Source organism: Larus michahellis, chromosome Z, assembly GCF_964199755.1.
Source record: "Larus michahellis chromosome Z, bLarMic1.1, whole genome shotgun sequence".
Taxonomy (NCBI): Eukaryota; Metazoa; Chordata; class Aves; order Charadriiformes; family Laridae; genus Larus; species Larus michahellis.
The window spans coordinates 1195740-1218479 of record NC_133930.1 but is presented as its reverse complement, the minus strand read 5'-3'; the positions used below and the strand labels follow the sequence as shown (position 1 = coordinate 1218479).

The 22740-nt window shown below is 44.7% G+C and overlaps 1 protein-coding gene across 46 annotated transcripts in view; it reads right to left on the bottom strand.

Annotated features, from left to right (window-relative positions):
• The window catches only part of TCF4 (transcription factor 4), a 237220-nt gene that overhangs the window by 147626 nt on the left and 66854 nt on the right, over positions 1 to 22740 (bottom strand). For 28 of the 46 annotated variants that reach the window (XM_074571006.1, XM_074571018.1, XM_074571007.1 and 25 more), the window contains 2 exons: positions 12117 to 12178; positions 9444 to 9540 (listed from right to left, as the gene is read on the bottom strand). The exons of the other annotated variants lie outside the window; for them this stretch is intronic. In XM_074571006.1, the coding sequence (XP_074427107.1) occupies positions 9444 to 9540; positions 12117 to 12178 (159 nt within the window). The remainder of the gene's footprint in view (positions 1 to 9443; positions 9541 to 12116; positions 12179 to 22740) is intronic. 46 annotated transcript variants of the gene reach the window in all.

The window sequence follows — 22740 nt, the reverse complement described above, 5'->3', positions numbered from 1 at the left end:
CGCCTGCAAACCTCCCCATCTAACAGTTCCTAAAACAAGCTTGCTCTCCAGATTTCCAGTTACCTTCCGCGTGCTGCTCCGCATACCATGGGAGATCTGTAAGCTCAGCTAATTGCAAACCCAGGCCAAAACCGGCTTGGGAATCAATTTGCTGGCTATGAGATTTACGTGAAAGTTAAAGTTTAGGATGGAAAAAAATAATAATATTCTCCTAGAAGGCATATTTGGAAAAATGAAATTTGCTGGCAATGCGAACCAGAATCAGGCATCTTCAATTCTAGTGACATATATAAAAATGAAAATATAAATAGTAGAAAGGATATGAATGCGTCGATATAGATATCATAATTAAAAGGTATTTAAACAACAAATTAAAAACGCTTGTAACTAAATTCTTGCTGATCTGTTTACATAGCTTCCTCATCCCAGAATTAATCAAAACTGCTTTTTCCGGATAATTCACACACATATATATACACACACACACACAATGTCACTCTTTTTAATATTTGATCGTTGGCCTAATTTCTTCTTTATCACATTTAGTCAGCATGTTTGCTTCCCGGAATATCCTTCTCCATCACTTCTCATTCTGTACTCTTTTCAGAACTACTGAATATGCTTAAGACCACAATCACATAGTAAAAGTTTGCAGAATAAAGAAACGTATCGGAGCACTCTGATTTTAGTTAAAAAGAAATATAATCTAATTAAAGTACTGATGGTTCCTGTTAAATGCATGCTCCATATCTTTTTATCTCACGTGGTAGAAGGATCAAAGCACGGACCTAGTACACCATCAGCCTCGTACAGTGTGAGAACTGGTGCTGTCCTTAATTCAGACCATATGGTAAGATGTATCTATTGGCATGATGCTGTAGAGAATTGCTGTACCCTCCTGTCATACCCTTTTTATCATTTCCATTGGAACTGTTTTATATTTGATTTTGTATATTCCGTGCATCTGACCAAATGTGCTAAATCCAGAGCAGCGCTAGAGGCTGAAGGCTGGGGACAAGAATAGAGAAGTCGTTACAGAAACTGTCAGAAGTGGTCTCGAGAAAGACAATTAAAAATTTAACTACCAAAGCAAAAATGATTTTTTTTTTTGCTCCAAGACTATCACGTCTTCCTATGGAAAGCAACGATGGTTTCCTCTCCTGGACAAGTCCTTAGGCGCAGAAAAAAGCTTTAGACGAAATATGCTGCAGAAACGCGGACGGCAGTTAAGTTCTGACCAACGAGGCGCTGCCAAAGCTCTGCCGGTGGCTCAGCTTGAACACAGTCCGGCACCAAGGCTCAGCCACCTCGGCGCCCCCACGGCTGCAGCTTTATCTGGGTTTTGCAGGAGAATACACCAAGACCTCACAAAACAAGTTGATCTTATTTAGCTAACGCCTTATTCGATTCACCGTCTCCCTCCGCTGTGAAGTTCAGACTTGCGTACGGGCTCAAAATGATTATTAATTATCCAGCTAACTCGGCCTTGTTTTACACATTCTGTGCCTTAACTAGAGAGCAGAACAAACCCATTGTTTTTGCCTGTTTAACGGACCATGACTGGAGCAGCTATGTAAATGACCTAGTAATTCAACAAATTTGTTTTGTTTCACAGATTTTCCCACATGTATGCTTTCCAGCTGCAATGCAAATCTAGTCCACGGCCAGGCCAGCCGCGGCCCCCAGAAGCACGCTGCTACCTCTAGGTGTACGCTCACTCGTTACGTGACCGCAAACAACTCCAGAAAATCGGGAGATTGTAACTAATTCACAAACCCAGGTTTTTTGCTGGTTTTTTTTTTTTTTTAAAAAAAAAAAAGCCTATCAATGGTTTTCCTGGTGGGGTAAGGTTTTCCAGAAATTGAATTTTTTCCTCTCTATGAATATTTTAAGGAAGTCACTTATAGGTTTCTTTTAATGCTCAAACAGGTGTGAGCTCAAATTCCCTCCGCCACTAATATCAGCTCAGCTGGAGAACAGCAGCAAACGCTTATTCGAAAGCCAACCTGAGTTCATCCGTATAAAGGGCAGAAGCTCATTAACCATTAAAGCACCTTCTGGATGTTACTTTAAAAGCCGTTTCTGTATGAATATGCTCACGACGCAGAAAAACGCGGTATCTCAAGTAGATAAAAACAGAGCTTTGGAGTAATCTGTGCCCATCTTTCAGGCTCAAAAACCTCCTGGTCCACAGCAGGTCCCTGCAGAAGAGAGGGCCGGGTTATCAGCAGGAGGATGTTCCTTTTTGCCGCCAGGGAGGATAACTTCAGGCAATATTTTGCAAACTTACAATTTGTACTCCAAGTAGAGATCAAATACATTTGCAGCTCCATGCAAATTTTTTTCACACCGCTTTAGTCTATGCCACGCTACGCAGAATACAACTGTCACGCAAAATAACTTATTAAAAATGCTTGGACTTGTTTAAGAACAAAATACAATGGAATGTAAACTTCACTGAAAACTATGTAGTACAAAATAATATTTCAATTCTTTGCTCAGTATGCAGACATTAATTGCCACAGTCTACAGTTTCTATTTATACATCTGCTGCTCGTTCCCCAAATAAATGGAAATGTCCTTGTAATTTCTTTTCTCCAGGACTGTAGAGAGGCTGGGGTTGAATGGTGAAGCTCACAATCCTGACTGGCAGCGCCTGCAAGATTGACTTGCTGCAAAATATATTAACTCTTGATTGGGAACGGTAACATATTTCTATCGACATCAACAAAACGCTTTTCAGCGCAGATTTTTTCCTGTTAATTTCGTTCATAGGCAAGTGAGACAGGAGAAGCAGCAGGCATATTCCACGACAAAAAAGGATACGCGAGCCAGTGTCTTCCACAAAGCATTTTTAGGCATCTCTCAAGGTCCCAGTTGACAGTTAATCATGTAATTTTCATTGTGGTTATCTTAGAAAGCTAAAGCGCTACGCTCAAGCTCCTCAGGTCTCAGCCTCAACACCCTGCATAGCTAAACTCAAACTGTTGCTCGGGGTTATCCAGAAGCACTTCCACTCTCTTGTGCGGAAACCATTAAAACCAATCCAGAAAAAAAGGCTGGAAGGAATCCTGTCCAGCTGTTCCTGGAAGGAACCTGGAGAACCTTAACTCGCATGTAAGCTTAGATACATGGCCATTAAAGAGCAGAATAGACCGTGTCTGAAATCCATTGCTGTTTTGTAATTCAGTTCTCAGAGATACATTGAGTGCCCTGTTCTCAGAATACGTAAGGGGGAACATTTATTTCCCAGATTAGTGCTGGTTTTAAAGTTTGGAGACATTGAGAACAAGACATTTTGGTGCATGAAACAATTCTAGATTTTGCAAAAGAACCTCAACAGATTATTTTTCCTCCATTTAGGTTGAAAACCCATCTCAGATCTTCCCTTCTGTACTCACATGGGGATGAGAAGAACAAAACTTAGGTTGGTGGGCACCTCTATCCATAGAGCATTCGCCAGGGCGGTTGTAAGGGGCGTTAAGTGAGTTTAGAGGTGAATAAAAACATAGAACCAAAAAACCCGAGGGACCAGATGCACAACACACCAAAGAAGCCAAACTTGGCAGCTGTACCCAGGTTTCCAGACCTTTCTCTAAACACCCTGAAGCTCCCCCTTGCACCCCTGGCCAGCCGGAGAGCCCTGCGGTGGTGGGAAGCTGTCCTGCATGATGGGACCTGTCTCCTCCATGTTGTCACTGGTATCTAAGAAATAGCGACGGTGCTCATGGCCCCCAGCACTTTTTCCATCCATGACCGCAAGACCAAGTCAAAGGCCACCTTGTAGTCCAGCCACACCACACTTCTGTCTCCTTTGGGGACGTGGCAGTCATCATGCTCGCCCAGGAACCCGTCCCCTCCCCAGCTGCATCCCTGCTGCATCCACCCCAAACTGCTTCAGTTCCAGGTGGAAACAAGTACTTTTAGATCTCTCCTAACACTCTCCACCTGGCTGGGGAATACCTGGGTGCTCAGCAGTGGGGAGAGCACCCCACGAGGTGACCTTCTCCCCATTTGGAAGCGCTCACCTCTCATCCGGAATCCATGCAGTGACTTCTCCCAAATCTGCAGGGGCTGGCTTGCGTCAGTAAAATATTTTAAATGAAAACTAGGAGTCTCAGATTTCCAGTTTTCTGGTTTCTAAAGGCCTTTCGTGACCTTTTTAGTTGTTACATTCAGATTTTCTGCTGTTAAAACTCATCTTAGTTAATGCTATAGCTAGCCAGACAGTCACGGATTTTTTCTGGAAAACATAGCCCTGTTTGTGATTCCTGAAAATTCACCGTCAACTGCTTTTTTAAAAAGTTGTCTGTGATTCTTTCTGTACATTGCACAGAATTTATTTTTTCCAAATATAATAGTCATGCCTTTGTTTTCTATCCACCATAAGTTGCCAGGCTCCTTCAATAAACACCCTCTTACTAACACGAATAAACTGCATTGCCCTGAAAAGGCTTTAGGAAACAATAAGAAAGAGGCAAACACCAGTATGACGAGTAAGTGGCTGCTGTTCCCATAGTGCGGAGGACCCCTGTGAAGCATCACAACCACCATTTCCCCAAGCGGTGGCATCTTCGGATGCCACCGAACGCAGGAACTGAGAGACCATCAAACCCTTTTGCATTTCAAACTTACAACTGAACAAAAAAAAAAAAAAAAAATAAAATCACTGGCCCGGTTTTGACATTTCCCTCATGGTTCCTCACGGACCTTCGCTTCTCCAGCTGCAAAAGGGGAACCAAAGCCACCTGACATAACAGAGGTGGCGTGAAAAAGAATTAATGGTCCTGATGTGCCAGACGCTAACCGAGAAAATCAAAAATCTGCCAGGATGAAATGTAATCTCATTTTAGGAAATGTTGAAATCATTTCTGCAGAAGGTTAAAAAAATAATAATCAGGCTGAGTCAGATACACAGCATGGAAAATTTCATCCCAAATGTTTATAGTTTAGCAATTGAAAGCAAGGCCTTATAATGCTGTGTTGGGTAAACTTAACTAATCTGCAAAAATTCCAGTTCCACTTACAATAACAGTAACAGAATCAAAGCTGTACGGATTAAAAGCAAAAGCCACAGCAATATTCGTAGGGAGACAAGTGCTATCATCGCATTAAAAATAATATTAAAAACTGGCATGTATATGGAGTATCCAGGGAACTCGGGGTGTTTTCCAGACAGCAATTCATCACATCTCACTACATCCCTGCAAAATATATAGCGTGCGTTCTTCAGGCGGATAACTGGGAAGGCACATGGAGCACAAAGAGGTTGAAGGACTTGCCAAGAGTGCAATCGGTGGCCGAGCTGGGCTTCCAGGAGCCCCAGGCACGAGCCCTGCCTCTGGCACAGCCGGCGCTGCTCTGCGCTGGCACCCGCACTGCCCCTGCACTCCAACGGCGAGAGAATGCCACCAAAATAGCAATACTAAGAGGAAAAATCATGACTTGGAGATTTTTAAAAGGAAAAGGGAAGAAACCAGAGGGCAAAAATATTTGTTTTGCGGTACAAGTGCCAGTCGCCGGCAAACGCAGGCGCCAGCCCTCCCGAAAGCAGGGCAGCACGGGATGGTGTAAGAGCATGGCCCGAAGCAGGGCAGGATCGGTCTGAAGCAGACAACCGGGAGAGAAATAAGAGCAAGTCATTGTATCTGCTCTTCATTATGCATTTAGCAATAGCAAGAGAAAATAAACACAAGCAAAGATCTTGTCTTCACACCCTAGATCACCGATCAGCTCCTACGACTACTAAGAGATCTGCATTCAGTGACCTTACACCCTTTTAGAGAGTCTCAAAGCAATATCAGAAATTAAACACTGTCTTCTAATTAGTAGTGTAGGAACTTTTTCAGCAAGATAGCGAAAATCACCACTGTGAACACCAGAAATATTACATGCGGAGGGGAAGAGCATACAAACCGTCCGCGCAACAAAATAAGAAAAGTGCTTTTCATTTTTTCTATTCTCATTTCTCCTACATTCCACAAACTAGTTTACATCAGCTTTGCAAACCTCAGGGAGAGTTTTCTCCCGCACCGAGTTTCTCCCTACCCTCAGCTGTGACTGTCACGGCGGCTGGTGACCAAGAGCGCTCAACACCACCTCATCTCGTGCAGCACGCTGGGGTAAAATTGGGGGTGGTTAGAGCACTGTGAAGCAACATAAACCTAAACATTCCTGGTAGGCAAAGCAAGGAGAGGAACTGAATTATAATGAACCAGCAGCTGTCACAATATGACCACAGTAACCAAATCAAAATATCAACCACTAACCCAGACGAGATTCAAAGGTCACCACATAAGCCAGCAGCTTTCTTCAGCAGCGCCTCAAACCTCAATCTAATCCTCGCAAGTGAAATGCTCCATTAAGCTACAGGGGGTTTAGAAGGAAGTTACTGTACGTTGGTAAGTGATTTAATGTACTAGGAAGATATCCCGAGTAGTCGGATAAGAAGCATTCCCAAAGAGCACACCTGGAAATGGGAGAGGCAATGGGAAGCGACACCCGATGTGCCATGCCCTGCCCATGCCCATTTCATCGCTGGGCCAAGTAGTTGCTCTTCAGATACTCTTAAAAAAAAACAAACACACAACAAAAAACCACAAAATACCTTGCAGGGTAGCGGGACCGCAGGCACACACAAACGATTTGTGTTGGAGTACCGCAGCAGCCCTTTGAGGAGCTGAGTAACACAAGCAGCTCTGCGACTCCTCTCTGCTCCTGCCCGCCGGGCCCGCTCCGAAACCTAACACACAGGATCCCTGCTACACACTGCCCACATGAAAATGGATTTTAAAAACAAATATCTGAAAAATAAAATACAATAAAAGCCCTCATTTAAGCACAGCCTGTCTGCAAACATTTGTGGGTCAGAAATACCTATCCCCAGTAACAATAAAATCTTTCTTGCCTGGAAAACCACCTCAAATCAGAGCACCTCCATTCAAGGCAACAGTATACACCAGTATAAAACCAGTCCAGGCTGGATAATTGTCAAGCTCTTTATCAGTCGCCATGAGGTAGAGGAGCATGGAAAGAAAACTACAGTGTGGCTCTGCAGGTGCCACCAGAGTTTACGGGGGTCTGTCCTTGGGGGAGTTTGAAGACCCACCAGGAAAAGGGAAATGATAAAAGACACTGTGGAGCCGGGAACTGGTGGTCTGGGTGGCCTCCCTCCGAGTGAACAGCACTCTGCATTGTTCATCGCCACAATATTCAGATTTCTCCTAAAAATCACACAGGTGACCAGCGCGGACTGACAGTGGTCTTCGTAGGGCAATGTCTCCACCGGGGCGGTGGTAGCAACCACAGCACCCGTCCCTGTGCCAGGTAAGGGCTTCCATTTGCCCAGAGAAGCTGTGGCTGCCCCATCCCTGGAGGGGTTCAAGGCCAGGTTGGACGGGGCTTGGAGCAACCTGGGCTGGTGGGAGGTGTCCCTGCCCAGGGCAGGGGGTGGCACTGGGTGGGCTTTAAGGTCCCTTCCCACCCAAACCATTCTGTGATTCTATGATTCCATTCCCACAGGGGACAGGAACAGACCCACTGGCCAAGGCCCTCAGAGGTGTCCGAGCAGGAGGGAGACTGTCCCAGCAGCCACCCCTCCTCCTCTGGCACTGATGTGCCATGTCCAGGAGTGGAGCAAAACAGGCGGGTGAAGGGCTGCCCCAACAGGACAAATTAAAGAGAGTCCACTCGTAATTATCAGAGAATTACACTAAAGCATAGCTGCAAAATGCTGTGGGTTGCGGGAGGCATTACTGCACAATAGCACACTTGCCAAAAGCTGTTCCTCACTTGCCATACACTTATACATGCATTCAATAGTGTGTGTAGGAACATCACCGGTCTTATTTCCAATTGAAATTACAAAGTCTCATCAAAACCTTAAAGATTTTGGGGCAGTTCAGGCCCAGGCAGTGTTAGGACGCTGCCCAGCTGATGGCTCCAGTTCGGGTCTTCAGAGCCCGGCTGGGCCAGCGGGCACCGCGCAAACCCCTCCGATGTGATGAGCAGGACCTTCTGGAGACATCAGGGTTTCCAAAGCTCCTAACCAGAGTATTCCATGGCTTAATTCTTTAACTGGGTGCCTCCAAATGCGTTTTTGGTAAAACAACTATTTCCTAAACCAAGTGGAACCAGTATTTTCACTAAGATTGGCAAAAACAGAGAGAGGAATGAGATTTTTTTCTCCAACCCAAGGGCAGGCAGAAGAGAGAAGGACTTTTAAGTTCTAAAGACTCCAACTGGAAGTTAAACTTGAAAGCGCCAGGCAGCCCAGTGGGTTTCACAGAAGTGTGTGGCTATTTGCAAAGTGTCTCTGTGCACTACCTAAGCCCCATGGCGTGAGTTAAGAAGGGAGTGTTGAAATTTCCATGCTTTTTTTGGCTTATATTAGACCCTTTAAAACTGTTGTAACCATGTTTTGTACGTGAATACATACAAATGACTACAAGCTCCAACATTGTCCCATATGTTAAACAACTCACAAATATTTCCCAATATTAAAAGACAAGGCATATTTTAGGGACGTATATTAGAGCTGAAGAATGATATATCACAGTTACAGCTCCATGTTTTTTTTGGCTCGCATTCAATCCTTTAAAGCAAAGCACTTGGTTAGTTCATTGACAACTGCAGAAGAAGGGTGTGATCTTGGCCAAGCATAAGCATTACTAATATTTTTACATCATATATTTACTTTAACCAAACTCATTTATCAACCGTAATTAAAGAAAGTAGCTATCATTCACTTACAAATAATTACAGCCTCTCTCCATACTGCTATGGAGTTTGCTGCTAAGCTAAATGATTATTCGGGGGTGTCAAAACTTTTATCACGGGGTGCGGGGTGGAAGGAGGGTCCTTGCCAAACGCCCCGGGCAAAAATCTCACTCCTCTAAAGCAGAATCGGCTGCAACTCCCCCCGCCTGAAATCCAGGAGTTTGCAGCTCGCAGGTCCCAGCAGGCAGCGATCCGTCGTGCTCCAAAACAAACAATGGCTTCAGTGTCCCTCACCACTTATTTATCTGTTCCCCTTTGCGAACATATATTTATCATATTTTCAGAAATCCTTTTCTACTTTAAAAGTCCTGTTCAGAGCAAGTCCTGATTTTCTCTGCCAACTGGCCACTTCCTTGAAAAGGAAAGGCTGAGCCTTAGGAAACCACCATTTCCCTCTTTCAGCAAATATTGCAGTTACTGCATCAGAACTCACATCCCTCTCACAGCAGGAGAACACAGTCTGCGCAGTAAACATCATCGGGGTACATTTGTGAAATTGCATGATAGCTTAAAAAAAAAAAAAAAAACTCCCTCTTCCCACCCTTACGCAGAGTACAATCAACCCCCAAAATGAAGATGAGGGTTTTAAACCCTCAGACTTTTATTTCTGGTTCGCTTATTCCACTTTCAACACCACGGTCAAGTTAAGAAATTTGATGTCTTACTTTGTATTCTGGAATTGACAAAGGGAGGAGAGAGATTGTCATGCGACCCAAGGTCTCTGCTCGCCATATGATCATAGTGAGTCCCATCTCCATAGTTCTGTTAACAAATTGGGAAAAAACACAATTTTACAAGTTCAAACAGCATTTTGCAAAACCTACAGGTCCCTATTTCCCTGCGAGGTTCTACACCAGCTATAAGAAATATTGTTCACTTTATCATTTTCCCCTATTGATTCTGCTGGAAGTGATGTGTTCCAGAACATTTTTAAAGCTGTTTCAAATTTTTATTTCATTAGTAATTGACTTCGCTTTGCTGTGTGGATAATCCTGAACGGTGACTGAGATGAGGTTCCTGGAATTTCGTGCTGTGCAATTCAGCACAAAGCCCTCTCTTAGCATAAAAACCTCCTTGCCCGTAACACGTGCAAGAACAGCAAAGGAATACTTCTTTTAAAAATAGATTTAAAAAGCAAAACGCTATGTAGAAATTTGCCATCTTAATCACCTCACTGCTATATACGTGCATTGGACTATAAAAAAAAAAAAATTGAATTTTGTCACAGCGGATGTGGAAAATTACTTCTCACTGAAAAAACTAACCCTGCATAGCACTGGTGCCCTGCAGTGCCTCATTACCCCTTAGCACCTCTCTGGGGACCCGCAGCATCAGGCGCTACCCACAGGGTCAAGGACATTTAAAAACCTTGCCAGGATTGGGCCCCTAATTTTTATTTTTTAAACACTCTTGGTGTAACCTTCTGCTTTCGGTCACACGATTGGTAAAAAAATCTTAAATTTAACTACAAATATTGGCCAAGCGCAGCAGTTACGTGCTGTTTTGTTTCTTCCGTTCCAAACTCAGGAGAAACTCATTCTCCCAAGGTGGAAACACCATCGCCATTTCACAAAGAAGGAAAGGGAGAGGGGTCAGGCCGGTTGCAGAATAACACGGCAAGTTAATGCACAGCCTTGATTGAAACTCCAGAATTCTTCCTAGGCTCGTGCTCTTTCCTTTATATCTCAAAACTTAATTGTACGCTCACATTCAAGTTTTTGCATGCATAAATAATTGTGTGTGCAAATTTAGAATTTACTTTTCAAAACATTTTTCCCTCGGAAGCAATACAAGTGTCAAGGAAAAAAAAAGGGATAAAAATAAAACTGACAGATGCGAGCAGTAATGACGTAATGGATGCTAAGCAGGATGGAATAAGAAAAGGTGTCGGGCTTCCCTCCCTCGGCGGCAGGGCCGGGGTCCCCCCTCACGCCGTAAATGGGGGACCCCCCTGGGCTGCCCACAGTGCCAACAGCCACCGAAAACCTCCGCGGGCATAAGGTCTGCTGAGGGCAGGACCTGCCCCGAGGGGAAAGGACGGAGCGAGGATGAAGAGGGCAACCGCGATTCTCCTCGCCAGACAGACACTGGAGGGCACGGAGCTCCCGGCAGCGCTGCTCACGAGCCCTGATCCTTCACGTTAATTAGAAAACAATTAAAAAGCAATTTAAACAAACTGTTTAAATAAGGGCGTAAGTAAGAGCGAAGCCACTTTTTGCCCAGCATAAGTATACTTCATGCGTTCGCAGGAAGTAAACAGGAATAATCAGCTCGGTGCCGAAGCACAAGCCATGCCCAGCCCCGAGGACAGGCGAAGCGGGGATGCTCTGGCCAGGGAGCAGGGCTGCCAGGGGACTCTGGGGACATCGGCAGGGCTGCCCCGAGCACACCACACAGCTGCTCTGCTGGAAATAGCATTTCTTCCCCACTGAAGTAAGCAGCATCCCGATCCTGAGGTGTCTAAAGAATTGAGATAACTGTCCCCAGCCACAATCGACATGACTGCCTCCAGCTGTCTCACAAATCTCAGCCAGCACCGAGTCCTGCTGTGCCAGAGCGCGGCTCGGTGTCTGCGTTCCCCCAAAGGGAGGGTCCCACTTGTAGGTGGGGAGCACAGGAGATGGCCCTGTCCATCCACAGCAGCGTCTGGAGAGGTAGGCACGTGGCTGGCAGCTGGGCCACCTCCCCAGAGCTCGGATGGTGCCAGCAGTCAGGGGGACATGCCAAAATGCCCAGCTGCCAGCCCCTGCCTGAGGAGAAGGGTTTGAAAGCCCCTGCCTGGAGGCGCGGAGCGGCTGAGGTGTGCTGCGGGAGGGCAGGGTGGGCAGCCCTGGCACGGTGGGACAGACCCGGCGGCACCTCTCCAGCTTCGCTGCCTTGAGCTCGGGCCCTGGCGGGGCTGTGGGTGGCCATGGAGTGGCCAGGGGACAAGAGCTGCCCATGGCAGGGGACACCGGTCCTCTCCTCAGGACTGGGGACACCCACAATCCCCAAAAATCCAACGGCAGAAAGTGAAATGCTCGGCAACAACATCTCTGCTCCACCTGCACTCTCAGGGGTAGCGGTGGCTGATATGGCCTAGCAATAAAATATAGTTAATTAATATTCTCGCTACCTGTTAGAAGTAGCAGAGCAGGTGCCAAATTCAATCACAGGATCAGGTTTGAATGTTCAAAGGGGGGGGGGGGGGAGCCAACATAGATTTTAAAGAGAAGACAGGCTACAGCCAACTTTGCATTCCCATTTTTCCACGCAATCAGGTGTAAAACTCATATTTAAGATTGTAAATTTACATATGCAGTAAGTCTGGTTTGGGGAAAAAGATTAGATATACTTACCCTGGATGGACTAGGATGTCCTGTATTCCCCCAGGACCCTGAGCTAGTTCTGTCTTCTACATCTAGGGACAAAAAAGTTCTTTAGGCTTTATTGCAATAATTCTTTCCTTTTGTATAGGCACTTTTAAATTAATGTTTCAAATTAATCTCCTGTTGCCTTTAATTAAGAATCAGGCACAGGGCTACTACGATGGTAGTGGCTTCTGACCCACTGCTTAAATTAACTCATTTAAATTCACAGCAGAAATGAACCGGACCCTCAGGAACCTGAGGTTTGAACATAAAAATTACTTCAGCGGCTCAGTGTTTCCCGACACTTTAAAAAGTGACTGCACTATACCAGTTAAAAGCCTATCAAAAAAAAAAAAAAACCCACCCAAAAAAAAAGGCACCAAAATAGGTATTGTCAAACAGTGAAAATAAAACATGATAAAATAGACGAAACCTAGAAGTTAAAGTAAGGCATGTTTGGGGTAGATGCACCTCTCACCACCTGAGCTACATTCACGCATTCGTACCTCAACAAGAGAACAGGCCGTTCCTGAAGCCAAGCACAGAGCGGGTATTTCTGTCTTTTCCTCTACCATTTGATAGAAAATTCATTGCAGCCATGGGGTGGGAGACCACTAATTTCAGACAGTCCATCTCAGGGTGTTTTTAACCATTTTTTCCCCGTGTTTGAGACGGTATGGATATGCGCTAAGACAGGGTGAAACCTGCTGTTTAGGGTATGGACCAAAGAACCAGGACTTCTACAACTTCTTTTTAACTTTGCAACAAAACACAGAAAATTGCAGGCTGAGATGTTCCTTGTGTGCATTTTAGCTGTTGCAGATGACACGTGGGAGGGACGGGATGCCATCCAGAGGGACCTGGACAAGCTCAAGAATGGGTGCACGTGAACCTCATGAGGTTCAACAAGGCCAAGTGCAAGGTCCTGCATGTGGATCGGGGCAACCCCCAGTATCAATAGTGGGGATGAAGGGATGGAGAGCAGCCCTGAGGAGAAGGACTTGGGGGTGTTGATGGGTGAGAAGCTCAGCACAACCCACCAGTGTGTGCCAGCAGCCCAGAAACCCCCCCACAGCCTGGGCTGCATCCCCAGCAGCGTGGGCAGCAGGGCGAGGGGAGGCATTCTGCCCCTCTACCACTACATTTTCCTTGACAAAAATCAGGCCATAGACACATTTTGCCTATGAACGCTCTCCACATTGCACAACTCCCAACATTTCTTCTCTGACACAACTATTTTTATTCCACTTTCCCCAAGTCTTTCCCCAGTATTGTCAATTAACCCAGTTTATTGTTATTAGAACTTCCTTGTAACACTGAATGGTCTTTCCAATATGGAGCCTAAAAATAAAATAATAAAAAAAACACCAAACAAAAAACAACCAAAACAAACACACAAAAAAAAAACCCACCAAAAAAAGGACCCAAGTAGTAACTTCTTCCAAAGACAGCCAACTGCAGGGGCTGTCCCTCTCGGGTACCCCAAGCAGTGGTGTGCACCTTCCAGCGTGGCCAGCCCGGAGAAGTTGAGAAGTCCCCAACACAACCCTGCAGGCTCCCGCGGACACGGAAAGCAGCAGATCCTCTGCAGCGCACTCCAGTACCCTGGGACAGGCTCGCGGAAGCGCTGCCATCACGAAACCTTTATTAAAATGAGCTGGGAGTCTCCCGAGACTTTCCACTTGGCTAAAAACTTAATGGATAAACATAACACCAGTTCAGTGAGGCACTTGCGCACAGGTTTAATGGAAGCCTGTGAATAATTCCGCTGAAATCATAGTTCACTCTCATGTTAATTCAAGTAAATGAGATCACTCATGCTTAACGTTAAGCACATCCTTTAGTACATTGATGGACCGGACCATACTGCTTAAATCCATTACTTTTTTTACTTACAGTATGTTAAATATCAGGAAATGTGATTGACATTGATCTATAACAGTATTATTGCACATTTCAGTGCTATTTTCCAACTTACTCCTGTGTACCCACCAGCATCCTAATGAAATAATAATATTGCTTGCCTTTTGCCATGCGCAAACACTAGCTTTAATCTAATTGGAGAAATACGTATTTGGTCTTGCTGGCTAGAGAAACTTTCTCCAGGTGCTGCCGAAGACTACGCAGACGAGCAGCTCCCGGTTCCAGCCCTGCATTGGTTCATCCGGACTTCTAACGTGGGTGGGAACTTCACTTGTCTGAGAGACAGATATGGTTGTTAGCACTTTCAAATACCGCTGCTGTGACCAAATCTGGTTGATTTCCAAGATTTAAAAAAAAAAAAAAAAAAAAAAAACAAAAAAAAAAACAAACACACCACCAAACCAAAAAAACCCCACATCGTTTGTATAGTTTAATACTTTCCCCCAATTACAATTCCTATTATCTCAATAACAGATGAACGTGTTAATAGCACAAGACACTCTTAGGTAAATATTTAATTAAGCTCCAGAAAAAGAAAGAAAATGTGTATCATTTACCTGACAGATCAGATCAACCATTCTATTAGGTTAATTAGGCATATTTTTAAAAATCATTTGTGTTATGTAACAGGCAATTAACTCTGTAGAGCCCTGATCCATTGCCTGCTAAAAATCAGTGGATTTTCTCCCATTGACTGGGATGGGCATCGTCCCACCCTCCAGCAGAGCTTCCGAAACCCACCGCTGAGCGGAACAGCTCAGCTCTCGGGAGCGGCATCTAGGGGACCAGGTGACAGCTCTGACCCACCTCCAGATGGGTGACAACGCCAGCACCTACGGCTGGGCTTCAGCCCCATCCTGCTGACCCATGTCCCCACTCGGGCACGTGGGAAACAGAGGGTGAAGGACAGAGCACCACACCACCAAAGGGCTCTGCGCTGGGCTACCTGGGGAGCTCTGCTTTCGTTAAACAAGGTGGCATTATTCACATAGCTCCCTGTTAGAAACTTCATTTATTACCATACTTCCCCCCCGTAAAAGTCAGCTAATCTAAAATAACACACGTTGTCAAGACCCCTTGCACTGGCTCATGGCCAGCGCTAGGAGCAAGATTTACATCCCAATAAAGGTTTTCAGACTGCTACACTGTACATTTTTATTTATATTTTAACAACATAGATGCCATGGTCTTAGGGATTCTAATGCATCACCTAAAATAACACCCTTCAGGGCTGCGTTTGGAGCAGTAACCCTTCTCTTGCACTCCGTGCCCAGGGGAGGCCAGCACAGAGGGAAGGGGGCAGGCCCACACCAGCCCGGGCAAGCGGTGCACTCTCTTGCTGAGCTCTTCCCTTTGGGAGCCCACCACCGAGCTCCAGCTGAGTCTTCTGTCACCCTTCACAGATGCTGGGCTGATAGATGCCATTTTACCTGCTCACAGTACCTCTTTTTAGTCATGTTCTACCTACCTGAAAGGAGGCTGGAGAGAGGTGGGTGTTGGCCTCTTCTCCCAGGTGAATAATGACAGGACCAGAGGAAATGGTCTGAAGTTGCGGCAGGGGAGGTTTAGATGAGATATTAGGAAGAATTACTTTACTGAAAGAGTGGTCAGGCACTGGAACAGCCTGCCCAGGGAGGTGGTTGAGTCACCATGCCTAGAGGTGTTTAAGAAACATCTAGATTTGGCACTTCAGGGCATGCTCTAGTGACACAGATTGTAGGGTTTTTTTGTGTGTGTGTTTGGTTGGACTCAATGATCTCAAAGGTCCTTTCCAACCATGAAGATTCTATGATTCTATGTTCTTCAAAAAAATAGTTGTTTTCCAGGCATGAGGAGGGGCACCACACTCCCAAAGATGCCCAGTACTTTCCAGCAGCACATGGCAATACTGGCTTCATGGCCAGCTGCTGGACGGTCCCAGTGACGTGAAAGGAACTATTTATGTGCTTGCAGTTAAACACATGTTTTTGCGGTGAGATGAATTCTTGCCCAGTTGCCCTTTCTGGTACTCTTTGCTGCATTATCCCTGCTTCTCCCTTGAGCCAAACATGCCAGTGACCAGAGGGCACTATCAGGTGCTTAAAATAACGCAGACCTCCAGGCTGGGGTATTCCTCGTCTCTGCAAACATTCCAGACCGAGTCCCTGCGCACACCCAAGACTAACCCAGAAAGTCCTGCCTAGGCAAGGGGATGCACCACCGAGCGGGAAGGATGCTCCTGGGCAGGGAGAGGGACAGCTTTGGGGATGCATCGGTGGAAGACAGACGTCATCCTACACACCCAAGCACACTGCATCGGGTAGAGATTAGGAGACTAACCTCACAGAATAATTCTGTAAGATTTGCCGAGACTCAAAAATATTTAGCCATCTCCATTTTGGCTGAAAACTCCTTGCCCTTTCCCTTGCTTTCATCCGAGCCCATATAATGCTCAAGGTCTTCCACCAAAGTCAAAACTTCCGGACTCTGATCAGAAAATGACAAGCAATGGCTCTTGTACCTTATCTTCAGGGGTCGTGTCTTAGCTTTTGACCAATTTTCTTTGTATTTATACTTAAATGTGCAAACTACACTATATTACTCTGCAAAACATCAATGAGAAGGCTTAATTAAGTAACACTGACAGATAAATCCATTTCTTTCGCAGTAATCAAATCAAAGCAGGTTGACATAACACAGGAACTTAATACAGTTATTCCCTTGTAATTGGAAAAAGGCCCTTTACTTCTCATTAAAGCAATCTTCTGGGTATTGGCATAATAAGAAGGCTCAGGGCTTTAATACTGCCCTATAAAAGCCCCAAGATACAGACCCCTTAAGCAAACATGCCAGATTATCTAATTCCTTGATCATAGTGGAACATGTAGTTATTGTTTTAAACTACTAATTCTTTATCTCAGCTACAGACAAAAAGAAGGAACTCCGTCTAAAACACGTATCCCGAAGCTCTATAAAAATGCAAGCGCTAGCTGGGGAAAAAGATGCTTTTTCAAAAACATCCAAGATCTTCAGCTGGGAAATTGAGAGTTTAGCAAGATGAAAATTGTTCTTGGATGTAAACAGTTAGAAAGAGCAAATAATAAGATAGAGTTTTATTGCACTGGTGAATTTGACGGAAAATATTTTTTCAGTGGAAGGCAGAGCTGGCCAAAGCCTTCCCGCTGTTGGTACCACGCTATCACCAGTGACCGCCCACAAACCCTCACAGAAGCACCGTGTCCCCTGCGGCCCGTGAGCAGATTCAGAGCGTCACCGGCACGGGTTCAGCGCCTGCCTGATGGGTTATGCCGGGCATGGAGCTCTCAACCCTTCCGTGTGCCTGTGGCCACGAAGAGGTTATGTGATGGGTACAAGACCGGAGTGCTGGATGAGCAGATGGGTCTCTGCACCTTGCACACGTGCTCCTTGTCTCTTCTCATCTTGTTTACAAGCCTTCTCTTAGTGCGATCCAGCGAGGTAGCGACAGGCAAGAGCCCGCCAAGTTCTGACCCCCTCCAACCAACCCTCAAGTCAACAGCACTTCTCCCTCGGCAGAAAAGAAAGAAAACCCTCACTAATTACTACCTAGTTAATCTAGCCTAGTTTACTAATAATTTAGTATGACAGATATTGCAAGAAGGTTTGTAAGCTCCTAAACCTAATTCCGGAAATTTATTATGTAGCCTGTAAGTACTGCCACTTAGGTAATTAGGACAGTGAAACCCTAATGACACCAAAGTCAATGCAAAATTCTCCAGTGACTTATTCTCAGAGCTTGGATTTATCCCAGAGAGCATAAACTTGAACACATATGTAATTTTCTCCAGAATCCAGCTCCTGTAAATTAACCTCGCTTAATCACAAGCATTAGGCAATGTGACATTACAGAAAGCAAATCATCACGGACAGACGTGGTCAGTTTTTCAGAACGCTATTCACACGCAATTAACAGTGTGATTTAAACAACATAACTAAAGCTTCATTCGGCATCTCAGAAGTTCTAGTTAAAAGAAGAAAAACTGGCATTTAGAAGGAACCAAACCATTCTGAGCATTTTAAGCAAAGAACCTGGGAAAAGCATAGTCAACTGAATCTAGAAAAGATGTTCAGTGCTGTAGACCACCTTTGGCCGGATTCAAATCCTATTACCTCTATTAGTCATTTAGGGAAAAAGGAATTGCAATTCATATTGATCACACCCCTGTGTTGGAGGCACTGCAACTTCAGAGAGGCCGCTGATGCTTAAGGATGCGGGGAGAAGTTCAGAGCACTGATTCTGGGGCCAAAAGCTGCGCTTATGCAGCAAAATGAGGTCTGGAAAGCCACTAGTCGAGCAGCCACCTAACCCTAAAAGCACTTCTCAGCAGCCTGCAAAGTTCTGCTTCTCACACCAAGCTTCCCTTGACATCTTATAAGAGGGGGGCATACCCCCGAGCAGGACACGGGGCTCCGAGAGCCTCCAGCAGCGAGGCCGAGAGCTGCTCACCCTCTGCCCAGACCCCCTGACGTTCCCCGTCTGCTAAGTAGACTCCAAACACGCCCAAACACAGACAGGACCGAGCTCAGCAAAGTGCAGCAGATACTATCATGGTCCCCCACAAAGGTTGGTGTCTGAGCAGCCCAGCGCGCAGGTGATCGCGATTACACCTTCTCTCTTTAGAGAAGCATCAGCCTGATCATCAGATGTCATTAAATGGCTCAGGATCTCAAATGAATACAGGTGCTTAATACGCACCTCCCAGCTCCAGAAAAGGAAAGAAGTTCAGAATTAGGTGACCTAAAGGGCAACTTACTGCCTAATATATGAAATTTCAAGTTATTTTTGTGGTAGGCCACTAGCTCTGACACACTGTGTGACTCCCTCGGGCCAACAACTACTTTATTTTAAGGGGCTGTGACGCGTAAACTGGAGGGACCATGTAAGGCTACTTGACCTTGGTCATAACCCCCCCCAAGGCCTTTGAACTTTCTTTGGTAAAACTTTCGTTGAATCCCTTGAGGTGCTCCCAAACAGAGACTTTAGAATTACATTAGTATTTTTTCTGGAAAAACACCCAAACCCAGAAAAAAAAAGAAACAAAACAAACTCCTCTTTGCAGGAATAATCCAAACAAATATTTGGGAAATCATCCAGGACTGTAGCAATAACACAGGACAATAAACTAGATGATTCTGGAATATAATTTCGTTTGAACCTCCCACCATCTCCAATAACAAATTTGGGCACATACATAAAAAAAAAAACCACCTTAAAATCACAGGCCAGGAAATTATATTCTCATGCTTTACTCTGGCAAACAGCAACACAGATATCACAGGCATTTTGCTCAGAGAGATGGAGGGGAAAGAACAAAAAAGGAAAAATAAGATAGGGAAGACTCAAACTAGCAAGAGTAATTAAGAACTTAACTGTTTCAAGAAAGAGGTGCCATTTGAAAGATGATACCTATGAAAAACCCATGTAAAAAGGAGTACGCACCTGATGTTAGACACAGTAACAATAGCCTAGCAACTAGGTGAGATAGAAGAAAACAGTATTTTCAACAATTTTTTTTTTTGTGAGAATAGGCATTCAGGTGTTATTTGAGGGGGGACTGAGAGTGTTTATTAAAGCACAAATATCGCTACCCACGTAAAAGCAGGGCCCGCTCACCACTCCTCGCCATACGATATGATGCTTTCTAGAGCGTGACGGTGTTTTATGGTGCACCCCGAGAACCTCAGCTTCACCCCACCCTCCCAACGCCATCTTCCCAGCGCGTGGGCAAGTGCACAAATGAAATAACCTGACCTCTACACTCAGGAGAGTAAATAGAAGATGCATATGTGTGTGTGTGTGTGTGTGTGTACACACACAGACAATTTTTTTTAGATGTTCAAATAAGTGAGCAGAAAGAGCAAATTCACTTTTCATTGGCTAAACCTCCTTGCTGTGAGAAGACAGGGGTGAAATTCTACTTCTGTGGGAGTTTTCCATTTGAGTCCAATTAAGACTAAAACATGGTCTTTAGGATTTCTGTTCCCTTAGTTCAGAATAAACAAAATTTCGCATTTAATACAGCGACAGAGAAGCAGAACAATCAAAAATCATGACGTTTAACAAATGTCGTAATACAGGTGCCGAGCGAGCAGCCTGTACTCACAAATGCGTCTGTGAAAAATCTGGCCTTTATCAGCTTCAGAATTATATTTCTTTAACTTTTCTTTAACTCAGTTCCAGGCCACGTTCTTTTACAGGATCAGAATAAACTACATATCAAACCAAAGATAATTCCCGAAGAATGGTCACTTCATGTGCCTAAGTGCAAAATAATATTTATTGATATAATTATTTGTCTTTGTGGCTCTGAAATAGAATTGCACTACTATAATTCCAAAATACTGTAACAAACTTGGAAAATGTTTTAAGATACAAGAGCAGGAAGATGCTTAAATTGATGACTTTTTATCTTTCATGAATAACTAGAATATATATTTCAGAAAAGCCAAGCCTTGCATTCCTGAATTTACCTATACAGCAAAATGGGATCTGTTGTGGAAGACCAGAGTGAAAGGAAAATCTTCCAAATGCTCGTTGGTGAACTCAAAGTCAAAGTGTTTAAGATGACTTTCCAAAGAAGAAAGGTAATATACTGTAGTCAAAATTAATACATTTGCTTAACCTCCCTGAAAATGCTGTAATGTGTTTGCCTTGGGAAAAGATGCCAAGGAAAATGGTGGTTCCTTCCCAGCACTTGACTCCTGCACAGGAAGAGTGGGCGTCTTCTGGCCACCACAATGGTGTCCGGCAAGCCCTTCTGCTTCAGCACAAAGCTAGCTGGTGACATGCACCAGCCAGCCGTCCATCGCAGGCCAAGGCAGGTGGCCTGGAGGTCCTTCCTGGCCTTGACCCCTAGATGTCTCCCAGCCTTCACACACATCTCCCCCATCCACACCTGCTTGCACAGGGGGTTGCGATTCAGAGACGGATACAAAAAGTCCAGCTTCTCTAGAAGTAAAGAGCTGAAGAGCAGATGAAGAGGTATGCAAGCGGGAGTGGAGCCACAGCATGAGGGGGAACGGTTTTAAACTGGAAGACGGGAGATTTAGATGGGATATTGGGTAGAAATCCTTTGGTGTGAGGGTGGTGAGCCCCTGGCCCAGGTTGCCCAGAGAAGCTGTGTCTGCCCCATCCCTGGAGGGGTTCAAGGCCAGGTTGGCCAGGGCTTGGAGCAACCTGGGCTGGTGGGAGGTGTCCCTGCCCAGGGCGGGGGGGTTTGGAACAAGGTGGTCTTTCAGGTCCCTTCCAACACAAACGGTTCTGTGATTCTATGACAGGATAGGGTAAGCCCAGCTTGCAGGGGAAAGGGTCTTCAGAGCTATGAAAATCCCTCTCCAGACTGGCTTTTACAGTACTAGTTTGGGCGATAGAGGAGAACAAAAGGATGCAGCCAGCAGCAGATGACGAGAGCAGTTTGCATGAAAGGAAGAGCCAGACCCTGTTTTTCTATTGCTTTAGCTCAAAAAAGCTGAGGGCTGTTCTGCTCCTGGGCCAGCAGGTACTCCTCTCTGGACCCAGAGAGACGCTGGATTAACAGAGTGGGTCCATGATACAGGCGGATCCCTGAGGGACCTCAACACTGAGGTCTTTGAAGAAAGCTGTTTGGAGAAAGAGATAAAGGAAAGGGTGCGGATTACAAAACATCAGCTGCTTTTTTTATAATTTTAACACAGAGAATCAAAGATGTTCTTCAGTGCTAAAAATACAAAATATATAAAAAAAATACAAAAATACGTAAAATATGCCACAATACTGGGCGTGTGTGGCAAGCAGTGGTCTGTTTGCAAAAGAGACATTTCATTTCCGCAGTAATTTCGCCAGTACATCTTCACCTGCATCAGCAAAGCCTTTTCTGCCAACCCCGAGTATTTCCCCAGAAAAGACCGCCAACTGTGTTGATTTGCTGACATGATCTAAAATACACGGAGAAAGACAAACATCTTCAGATTTGAATTTTATCTTCCAGGAAAAAAAAAAAAGTATATTAAATAGTATAGTAACCAACGAATGTAATTTTATATGGGATTTAACAGTCAAAATATCCTCAAATGAGAAGGAAAAGGCCCAAGATCTCTACACAAAAGAGACTTTTTGTACACCCCCCCCCGTACTAACACATGATTGGCATTTCTCATTGTATGAATTACAGTTGTGTCAAAAATGAGAAGGGTGGGAAGAATCCTAGACTCTAATTATGATTATCATACTTAGACAAGTATGATAAACAGATACTTCGGGATTGCTATTTCCTCTGTGCTCTGAAGCACCTTACAGACAGTACGTCAGAAACTGCTAATACAAATTAAGTTAAACACATTTGGTTTGTGGATTGAGACCTTTTCCGCTGTTTTGTTTTTCAGAAGATTTTTTTTTTTTATTCTCAGAGTATTATGTTTTTAAAGAACTAAATAAACACGAGCTCAACCAAAATTGACAAAATACAGAAGAAGGATTAAAGAGAGAAGGATCAAGGGAAGAATAAGTTGGTAACCTGGACATTTGGTAAACTAAAGGAATGGCAAATTTAAAATGCGTATTCATTGATGCAATCTTTTTTGAAGATTTTGCTCTAAATATCATCTGGACAAGATAAAAAAAAAATAGAGAAGAAGTGATCTGGAAGAAGGGCAGTACGAAGCTTGAAGGTGGCAGAAGTAGTTGGGGACTGAC